Consider the following 11017-nt stretch of genomic DNA (forward strand, 5'->3'; position numbering starts at 1 on the left):
GAGAGAGAGAGAGAGAGAGAGAGAGAGAGAGAGAGAGAGTTTCAGAAAGTTCAGGATCTACTTACGCTCCCCTGTGGTGAGGTTTACGTGGAAATTTGGAACCGTAACCGATCTCGAAGCTGAAGCATCCACCATTGATATGGTTGTCACCAAGAATGTAGTTGATCTGCTCCACGGCAAACTTCCTGAAATGGGTTGGGTTGATGTTTTCCTTCGCAGCCAGCAAAGCCAGGAATGCAGCATTGGCTGTTGGAAACATTAACAAGGAAATTTGGACGGATTAAGACACAGACAAAACAGAATAAAAATATTATACCGCGTGGAGTCTGTTCTAATTTTAACATGTTTGGATCTAGTTTGTTATCAGACAACAGAAACAAAGAGAGAGAGAAGGAAAAGCAGTGATTTTAGAAGGGGGAGGGGGGTGTAGCCATTATGATGCCATCAATTATAAAAGAACTATAGATAGATAGATAGATAGATAGATAGAGAGAGAGAGAGAGAGAGATAGATAGATAAAACGATAGATAGATATATAGATAGATAGATAAATAGATAGATAGATAGATAGACAGATAGACAGATAGATGGATAGAGAGAGATAGATAGATAAAACGATAGATAGATAGATAGATAGATAGATAGATAGATAGATAGATAGATAGATAGATAGATAGATAGATAAATAGAACCTTTCCATAGTATTTCCTTCTGATGGCAGAGCGGTACGCCGGTGTCTGTGGTGCAGCGGTTCAGCGTTTCGATGTCGCATGCAGGAGACGCAAGTTCGATTCCAGACCAGAGACAATGTTATATTTTACAGAGTATCTTAATCTTTCTTCTTACATGTTTTTTCTCTCTCTTTCTCATTTCGGGTTGGCTCTAACAGGTTGGCTCGAATCGTTAGTAATGAACTTAATCGTGTCGTTGGGAGCGTTACAAATACTTACACTTTTAAAGCGGTATGACGACATACAAAGCACTCATCTCGAAATATCCTAATTTCTTATTTGATCGCCAAGTCTGTCTTTTGAAAAGAGGAAAGTGTGGTCTCGCATAGTCGCCTTACGGTAGTAATGTATTGTATGATTCAATTTAAGGAACCTGGAAAAAGACCCCTGCCTCAAGTAATTATCCTGGTGAAATCAACAGCTTGTCAAAACTATGAAATCAAATAAACCATATTTCCACCTATTGGCAATTTTTCTTAACTTTCATTTCATGTTAGTTTTTGTTTGTTTGTTTGTTTGTCTTTTGAATGTCTGTCTGTATGTTTGCTGTTTTAAGGGGGGAGGGGGGGGAGCTCAGCAGCTTTTCTGACGAAATAAATCATTCTTCTGTGTGATTTTTTTATATTAAAGTTCATTAAATCAAAGGAACAAGAAACAAACAAACAAGACACCTCCCCCCTCTTTGGCCTTCACAAAACTTTGGAGGCCATTTTCTCTCTTATTTCACCTCTAAAAGCAGGCGACTTCCATCTTCATTAATTGCAATGCATGGATCTCGATTTCTACTAAAAACGGGTATTTTTGTACCGAAAGCTTTAAGGTCATACCTATAACTCCAGAACAAATAAAAAAAACTAAAGCAAATAAATAAAAGATGAGCGTCTGTTTCGACCGTGTTCTGTCAATACCTGCGTATCTGTTGGAGCCCCAGTCATCTCTGGCCGCTAAACCACACGGAAGTTTTTTTACGTTCCCACCGGGCAGAAACTGGTTTAAAAAATTGGTGACGTCATTTTTGTATCCGTTGTTGCCCTCCTGGTACAACAGGAACTGGGGAGACATAAATTCACACACGTTATTTTACAGTGCATGCACTCGAGTAGACATTTTAAAAGTATATTAATCATTATTCATTTCTTGTCACCACTCAATATGCCAAGTCATGGGTTAAAATATTATGTTTATTAAATGTTAAGCAGTCCAAGTGATCTATCTCTATATTTGCTTAGATCCCATTAGATTTCATTTACTATTATCTCAGCCCAAATTATTTTGTATATTAAGTTGCAAGTTGCGCGCTCGAACGTTGGAACCTGGGAGGCTAAATCTAATTCAAATTAATTTGTATAAAACCCCCCACAAAATCTTGTTGTATGGAAGGGAGAAAGAGCCGTGTGGAAAGGTGAAGCTTTTGGGTTCGTTAACTCAATTTCTAAACAAAAAATGCAATAACAAAATAAAGACATAGGCAACAGCTGCAGCTGCACTTGGCGGGAAAGGATACACAACTTCCGTGTTGTCTCCCTCTTATGTCGGGTTGTCTTTCACCAACCGAGTCAAAACAGTGAAATGTCAAATAAATGGCTTGTTATTTTCATGAAACACGCATCAAATAGTTCACCTTTAAGAAAAACACTCAACTTCCCTTCATCAAATCCGAAAAACACACAACCTCACCTCATCAAATTTGTGCTTCTTTCAGAAAAAAAACACACAACCTCATCAAATTTGTGCTTCTTTCAGAAAAAAAAGTGTGTGAGCGCTTCATCAACTGCTTGCTCTATAGTATACTTCCATGGAGGTTTAGAGAGTTTATTTTTTTCAGGCTATGCTCGAGGTAATGACAACGTAAAGCACACAAAGTTTGCCTAAGAACGGGGATACGCGTTGTACACTTTTTTAAAATTCATTGATTCATTTAATTATTACGTTATTCATTTCATTTACTTCTTTATTGATTGATTGATTGATTGATTTTTTATTATTGTTATTATTACTGACGGGAAAGTAATACATAATTTGAAAAAAGAATCACAACTGCTGCGTCCCAGCCATGACCCCGCAGCATCACCTTCTCATCCTTTGACCTACCTGGCAGGCTACTTTCTTGTCGCCCCAGCTCAAGGCCCATGGAACTCCAGCCTCATAGAAGTGCTTAGCATCGTTTAGATACTTAGAATCTTTGGTTGCACGGTACAGCCAAACGGCCCCAAGGCACATCTCGTCTTTATAACCGCCATCTCTGAGGGGGAATTAGATTGAATTTAGAATAAGTTCAGAACCCCGTGCGGTTACATCTGCTTATACATAGACAGTCTGCTTTTTATGCAACTGGGATACACTAGTGGACAGTGGTAAATAACGCTTACCAACTAAGTGAGGTAAGTTGGGTTTTTTAAACTAGTGACCTTCACGATTTGGCGTCTTTTAATGCTATGCTACCCTATTTGGTTATTTGGCCTATTTCTTTCCATGAAATGCGCACAAGGGCTTAAGCGCAAGGATTAGTATAATATTGTCACTCAGTTAGTGTCCTGATTTTATGACAGTCTTGCTACTACTGGGCTAGCTGACCGGCTTCTGTGGTGTAGCGGTTAGGCTCTTCGCCGTTGCATACACGGGGCCCAAGTTTTATTTCCGGGGGGGGGGGGGAGTGGGGGGGGGGTGGTATCGAGTATCTCAGTCGTTCCGCTGGTATGTTCTTTCGATCTCATCTGGGTTTCATTCTAAAATGAAGGGTTGACGTCGCTTCCTTGTGTCTAAATCATGTCGTTGGAGTAGTATATTATAAACACCGACATTATTTTGCTGCCTCAGAATTACAATGATTTATCTTACATTTTTGGCTGTTTTTGGACTGATAAGGCCATGAGCTTAGAAACTAAATGCTTTATCTGATCTATCGTAAAAATATTCGGAGCCGTTATCAAGAAATTCAAAGAATTGCATTGGAAAAAGCTTGACATTTTAATTGAGAAACTCAAAGAAGTTGACGTCAAATTTCTCAAAACTAGGCACTGAGCAGATAGAACTTTATAATTATAATTCTATGCTAGTTATGTGTCTGAATATAAGACGAGCCGCCTCACTTGTAGAATTTTTCAGATTTCGTGAACACTCCAGGGTGAGCTTTGGCAAAGGCATACAGGCTCTTAGCTGAACTCAGGAGACCGTTAGCGTAGTTGTGGTCTGGGGACAAGTTGAAGTACCATTAGTCAACACGAAAAAGACAGCACCTCCCCGGTAACGGATACAGATAAGTTTCGCAGACCCAAACTTTAAACAAACAAACTGAAGAATAATAATGATAATACTAATAAATAGCATTCGTACAGCGCATATCCCCACTCGAAAGTAGGCGCTATGCGCTTTACACTGTACAATTACCCCAGCAGACCATAGAACACTCAGAAACATTCTCAGCTTCCAGGGAAGCATACAGAGCAAGCAGCTGGTTCAGCGCTCAAACACTAACAAACTGACAAGATATTTCACTGTCTATAGCTGGGTACCCATTCCCACCTGGGTGAAGTGGGGAAAATTCGTGTAAAGTGCCTTTCCCAAGGATACAACGTCGGGCCCGCGGCTCGAACCCCCGAACCCGCAACAAACAAACCATGTTATCCCCGAAAAACTGTTCATCTGTTCTAAGACCAGTAAATAATATTTTCCCGGATGCAGAGCACACGAGTTCATTCGTATAACAACAATTACTTACATTGCGTGAATTTTCTTGCCTTTTTTCAACACTTGGAGCCTGAATTTCCACTAAAATATTTCTTACTCACATGCAGACGATATCACAGTTTCTGAAACTGCAAGAAAAATAATTCAACATTTTCGATTTAGTATTTATTAACAACAGCAAAATGTGCAAGATTATGCTCACTCACCTTTTTGTTTGAAAACGAGGTATCCAAGAGCCATAGCAGCTGCTGTTTCTCCAGCAATGTCGCTTCCTGGGTTGTGGCTGTCGATGTACATACATGGTCTAGACATTTTCATGTCCTCTGGACGACCCCAGTACGCATGGTCAGCATCGCCGTCTCCCACCTGTGAAGGAGGTGATATGTTCAAAGTAGAATAAATAAAGCCTTTTTCTGCTCGTTGGGTAAAATCTATCGTTTCTTTTCAGCACAGAACCATTTATGATCGTTCAAAGACTTATTTCAATGTAAATTTTACTTAAACACATTGATCAAAAGCACAAAAATATAAATATCTAAGGTGGCTTATTTTTACAGTCGATATCAGGCGACACCGCACCTTCTTCAATCGACTTCTATTTAAGATAGATGTGCATTCCATTCATTAAAAAAACCCAACAAACAAACAAACTTTGAGATAACACCAATAACTAAACAATGCCTAAAAAAATAACGAGCGCCTGATTCCACTACGTCATGAACCAATCCATCACGTCTCTCACTTGAGCTGTCAGTTTATGCGCATGCGCATTCCAGGCCGCCTTGAAGTAGTTCAGTGGCGTCTTAAGCATGTGGTACATCTGGTTCAGTTCACCCGCCTGCGTATAACCGTCCCTAAACTCATAGAGACCCCACATCAAAAGATGGGAAGATGCCGCCATAGGAAGTCCAAACTTTACGTGGTCTCCAGCTGTTGAAGACAGTGAAGGTGGTTAATGAACCAAAGAGAATATGAGACAGACTTCTTTGAGAACGCGCTAATGTTCTGATTAAGCTACTAGCAACAAACGACTGAATTCTGAACCTCCCCCACCCCCTCCCCCCCCCCTTCTCAAAAAAATAACTAAGATTATTGACCCCCCCACCCTAAAAGTGGCACCAGTAGACTAAAACAATGGAGACCACGAATATTCGTAATGGGTCAAATAAGTTCCAAACAGAGGGCGAAAGTTTACCTTTACTTTTATAACTGAAAGAATACGTACCGTCATACCAGCCACCAACTGTGCAGTCATGCATGGCCGAAGAGTGACGCCATGGGATAATGTGATCATTGATGGGACCCGAGCGCTGAGCCTCATAGAATAAGATGGACTTTTTCAACGCTAGCTTATAGTCCTTGGCTCCTGTGTAAGAGAACGGGAATGACTTTAAAAGGTATAAATATGTGTCATAACACAGTCGAATCAGGCACTCGTCAATTTTGGGACATATGGAGGTATTGGTATCATCTCTGTATCCTGTCCATTTGCCTCGCGTTTGATGAAAAAAGTATCAATGTATCATTTACAAGTCAAGATATAGGCGTTTGAAGGAGGTGGGCAGCCGCGGTTCGTCCATGGAGCACAGTCGTGCAGTGCCGCCCAACATTTTTTTAAAATTGTTCTTTTACGTAAAGCACTCACAAAAATAAAATAAAAGACGACAGAAATAAACACTAGTCAAATATTGTATCAAAACAAGGTCCTTGCTGGCTCTGCAACTGTATTTTCTGTGTCTATAGTGCCGTAAAACATCTACATGTGTACTATGCCATGCCAAAGCCTACGCGCTCTAACTAAACGTAATAGGAGATTCAACAGTGGTAACCTGATCTATAAATCGCTCTTTGGGATAACCTAAGCGATGACGACAGTCGTTGCGAGTTTGGCGGTACATTAATATTAATAAGTCGGCACATCCCAAATGTGCTCCTGCCGAATAGTGCCGAAACATAGCCCACAGTAGGCAGTCTAAAAATAAACGCCATATACTGTACACTACTATTCTATGCCAAAATTATGTGAGCCCCGGAGCAACCCAGCAGAGTGCTCAAGAGAATTCTGATTGGTTCATTGTCTTGTCACTAGGCTATTTTAAGCGACTCTGTGACCGTGAACCTGAGGGAGGTGAACGTGACATACTCAAGTCACCGTCCTATGATTTGTGTCTTTGAATGTTTTTGTTGTGGAGTGGTGAAAGTTATTACTTGAGTGTTCAGTTCTAATGCAGGATGGTTAGCTAACAAACAGATTTAGCTCTAGAAATCAAAGCGACAAGTAAAACGAATGAAAATAAAAGCACGAGCTCCTCTCTCACCAACCTAAAGATCCTTAAACTACACACCATCCCATTTACTATGCCCTTGACTATCTTCAGCCTGTGATAGCTTAATTAATTGTGAACGCCCACTTTTTAGCCCCACGAGCCGCCCCTGGAGGTGGGGGTTACCTAATTTTTGGAGGTAAAATTAGCGAAAAATTGGCTGCCAAATTTGAGTTATTTCCTTAGCTTGAGAGTCTGTGGAAACTGAAATTTTACAACTGATATGCCTTCAATCAATGTTTTTCAGCAAAATTCTTTAGTGGGCATGAAAGGTGTAGAGCCAAAAGACAAAAATTTGATTGACAAAAAATTCCCAAACGTGGGGGAAAAGGCCAGTTTCTTGACTTTCCACTTTTTTGACGTGCACCTGATTTCACCACGCTGCCTCACATATGATTAACGCCCCTATCAACTCTGTTAAGTTATTTAAGAAGCGGGGCGTTCCAGTTCAACGTCCATCTCCGAAAGGAACGAGCCAAGTGGGAAATTCACGTAAAGTGCCTTTCCCAAGGACACTACGTGGGACCGAACTGAGGCTCGAACCCCCAAACCCACAATCTCACAAATAGTGTACATTCAATTTCACGAATTGATGAACAGAACAGAGGACGAATTTTTAACAAAACCATAAACGACGGGGTTGAACTGTATTTAAACGTATTTGCATTTAAATTTACACAAAAACACATGAACGCTTACACACACAAATACACAAGCATGGACAAACACAAACTCTCACACACACACACACACACACACACACACACACACACACACACACACACACACACACACACACACACACACACACATAAACACACAGAGAAAAATTCGTGGCGCAACTTATCTTCAAATATCTCTTTAACGGGTGAATCAGCAGTTTGTCTCAATTTGTCGTGACTTAAATAAAAAATTTTCGACAACAATTTAAGCTCTGCGGAAAATGGAATTGTTCGCAGCACTCCCCGCTTCTCACACTCATTTTGAGTGCGCATATATGGCCAACGTCACAGCTCACCAGAGACACTTTTTCGTGGCAAAACTAGTTACAAGAAATTCATTTTATAGGGAACATTTTTTTGCACTTAACGTTCTCAAAACATGCGTTCAATAAACATAATCCCCCCATTAGAAACAAATAACGGATTTTCTTTTAAAAGCGATGTTGTCCCAGCTGTAAACCTTTTTAAATCTGTAGAAACCACACACTGAGATTTTGTTATTAGTATGTATTAAGGAATTTTTTAGAATAGAGATAAAAGGTGTTTAGAAAAACATTGATCTCTTAAGACAAATTAATACTTCTCATTGTGCAAAATCTGGAGAGTTTATTTTGAATAGTCGAGAAGATATTTGACAATAAATTGCGCCCCGAATTTTTTACCTCTCTAAAGGTGTTATCTTGATTTCCCATGTAGTGAATACAAAATGTGCGCGCAAATGCCTATTTTACTGCCTAGCGTGCTATTTGTTACTCAGTCAGGTTTCACTTGGGGATGAAAGAAAACGATCGGAAAAAAAGATGAAAGACGAAAAACTGATCGTACAAATATTCAAATACTAGTACAAATATATTTACGACAGTAACGAGGGCTTCGAAAATTGTCAAGGGTACGCGATTGGGGCTCAGTTAGACCAGTAGGCCAACAATCTGGTCGGGTCGTTCTCAACTGTTCGTTCGTTGGTGGACACATATTCCGAAAATGAACAAATCGATTTGCTTCCCCCATACCCCCCCCCCCAAAAAAAAGGGTTTATTAATATACTTTCATAAACTCCACACGAATGCATTCCTAAACAGTTGTACACATTCTCTTGCACAAACATACAAACGTGCACACAAACTCACCAGCAGCCAGAGTTGAGGCCCCCACAAGGAGGAGAACAGACAGCAGGCACAGTGACGTCATTCTGAAACAATATACAAGCACGCCCTTGACAGTAACATTGCCTTTATCTGCAAGGGAATATTTGACTTCACAGCAAAGTATTAAAGGTATACTGCCTTATTTTGAACATAAAACGTCAAATGAACATGCAGCCTTTAATATCAAAATCACAATACGACTAATACTTCTTCCTCTAAAATTGTCAACGGTGAAGGCTTCACAGTAGTGATGGGCAGGTATCGATACCAGGTACTCGATACTTAGATACCTATAGGTATCGGTATCGGTACCGATACCTGCTCTAAACATCGATACTTATGTGCTATTTATCCCAGGGCTGCCAAAGCAAGTGACTTGGGCCTTGAGAATTTTTTGTTTATCAAAACTGATAAGTTTTCGTAGGGGGCAAGCGTTTTAAATTATTCTAGTGATTTTTTAACAAAAAGAGAGAAGTTTTTCATGAAATGTATCTAGTGATTTTAAAAAATCTTCACTGACAACCCTGATTTATCCTCATTGGTTTAATTTAAAGTTGCTAAAAATCTGGTAAATTGAATTGCCTCTTTAGAACTCTTGTGTTTTTATTTTCCAATACTAACATTTTCTGCAAAGTTGACTTTCCTCCCATACTTCACTTAATTTTTTATTTTATTCTAATATTTGGGTATTTCTCTCTCTCTCTCTCTCTCTCTCTCTCTCTCTCTCTCTCTCTCTCTCTCTTTTTTTTACAAATAATTTTTGTTTGAGTCTCAGCTAAATAGTCACAACTTGTCTAGACACGATTACCTAAATACTTGGAAAAGTATAGTTGTATTTTTGTCTTTACTTATTAACCCAGGCGTATGTTACCAATAGCATTAGGTATCGGTATCGATACTCTGAAAAAGTACTAGGTATCGACATCGATACCTAAATTGTGGTATCGGCCCCTCACTACTTCACAGGCAGGAGGCAGGTAAAAGAAAAACTGCCTTTTTTTCGAACTCAGAGCAGTGATATCAAACGCAAATTGTTGTTATCAAAATTACAATACTGCTACTTCTTCTTTGTCTTCATAATATTTTATCTTTATCTTAACATTATTGCGCCTGTTATCTTTTTTTCCAAAGTTTATTTCAAATCTCGCAAATTTCTAATCCTGTTACAACAAAACTTAGACATTTTTGCGGCACGGAAAATAACAGCAAAATTACTTTTGGTCTATCTCTTCCTCTAAACAATTGCATTACTGTCGATAGCAATGGAAAAGCTTTACCTGTTAAGCAAAGTGCTTGAAGACAACGAAGAACAATTAATGGTGGCATTTATACCATAAAATATAAGGACATACGAGTACTTTCTGACCCGTCTGTATTGCAAAAATCATGAAATAAATGTGGACGGTTTACATTGTTCTAAAGAAGGGCCAACACCAATTTTTAAAAATAGCTAAGACGCCGCTTATCTTTATTTTCAGCAGTGCATAATTTGACCTCTTCACGGTTATAACAAGGAGAGAAAGAGAGAGAGAGAGAGAGAGAGAGAGAGAGAGAGAGAGAGAGTTAGAGAGACAGACCAACAAGCCGCCGGCAGACAATAGTTTGTGGTTGAGGAATAATGTCCCTTCCCCGCCCATCTTCCTCATTTCCCCAGACTTAATCAAAGAAAAAATACTTGCACATTTTTGGGTGAAAGAGAACATTTAACTTTAAAAATAAATTTATGATATTACGATGTTTTCCTTTCTTTTGCTGCTTAACGTCCAATTTACTTTTCCCACTTCATTACCTCATGTCATACTGTGTTTCTTGTTTGCTTTAGGTTTGTCCATAAGTTGTTCATGGACGGTGATGCAAAAGCCCGTCAACCAAACCAGAGATCAGTAGATAAAAATATCACTTTTTGGCAAACTGGGGTCGTCATAATAAGTTGACAGCCTTCTATTTCTTCTACTTCTGCGTTCTTCACCTCTTTAGCCCCTCTTCGTCTTATTCGTTCAATCTTTATTTATTTTCTCAGTAATACACAATGAAATAAACCCTATCTCTCTCGCTTACTCACTCAGCCAATATCTAATTATCCCTACACCCATGATTTCAAAGGCAGGTAAGATAAAGCCCTTAATCTTGTCGGAAAAAGATCTTGGAGAGCCGCTATTCACTTTGGGCATGTTTAGGATACTCCTATTGTTAAAGATCGTAAAACAGTAGGCCGATAGGCCGCCACCGAGGCAAAATTGAGAGTTAAAAAAATAATCCCTAACATACGAAATACCCCTAGTTGCCCTGCATATCTGTAAAATAGGAAAACACCAATACACCATCTCTAGTCCAAACAATGAATCGGCTCTGGAGCATATTACGGAAGTCAAGATCTGAAGGGAGGGAAGTAGTACTCTGGGTAAACT

At 39.4% G+C, this 11017-nt stretch overlaps 1 protein-coding gene across 1 annotated transcript in view; it reads right to left on the reverse strand.

Annotated features, from left to right (window-relative positions):
* Nucleotides 1-9912, reverse strand: part of LOC101853706 (endoglucanase E-4) — a 14648-nt gene extending 4736 nt beyond the window's left edge. Inside the window, exons 1-9 of the mRNA XM_005101730.3 lie at nucleotides 9887-9912; nucleotides 8592-8653; nucleotides 5644-5784; nucleotides 5161-5348; nucleotides 4625-4784; nucleotides 3821-3920; nucleotides 2823-2973; nucleotides 1640-1781; nucleotides 66-246 (exon numbers count right to left, since the gene is read on the reverse strand). Coding sequence (XP_005101787.1) covers nucleotides 66-246; nucleotides 1640-1781; nucleotides 2823-2973; nucleotides 3821-3920; nucleotides 4625-4784; nucleotides 5161-5348; nucleotides 5644-5784; nucleotides 8592-8652 — 1124 coding nt within the window. The 5' untranslated portion in view covers nucleotide 8653; nucleotides 9887-9912. The remainder of the gene's footprint in view (nucleotides 1-65; nucleotides 247-1639; nucleotides 1782-2822; nucleotides 2974-3820; nucleotides 3921-4624; nucleotides 4785-5160; nucleotides 5349-5643; nucleotides 5785-8591; nucleotides 8654-9886) is intronic.
* Between the last annotated feature and the right edge of the window lie 1105 nt (nucleotides 9913-11017).

The sequence above is a fragment of the Aplysia californica genome, unplaced genomic scaffold, assembly GCF_000002075.1.
Source record: "Aplysia californica isolate F4 #8 unplaced genomic scaffold, AplCal3.0 scaffold00296, whole genome shotgun sequence".
Taxonomy (NCBI): domain Eukaryota; kingdom Metazoa; phylum Mollusca; class Gastropoda; order Aplysiida; family Aplysiidae; genus Aplysia; species Aplysia californica.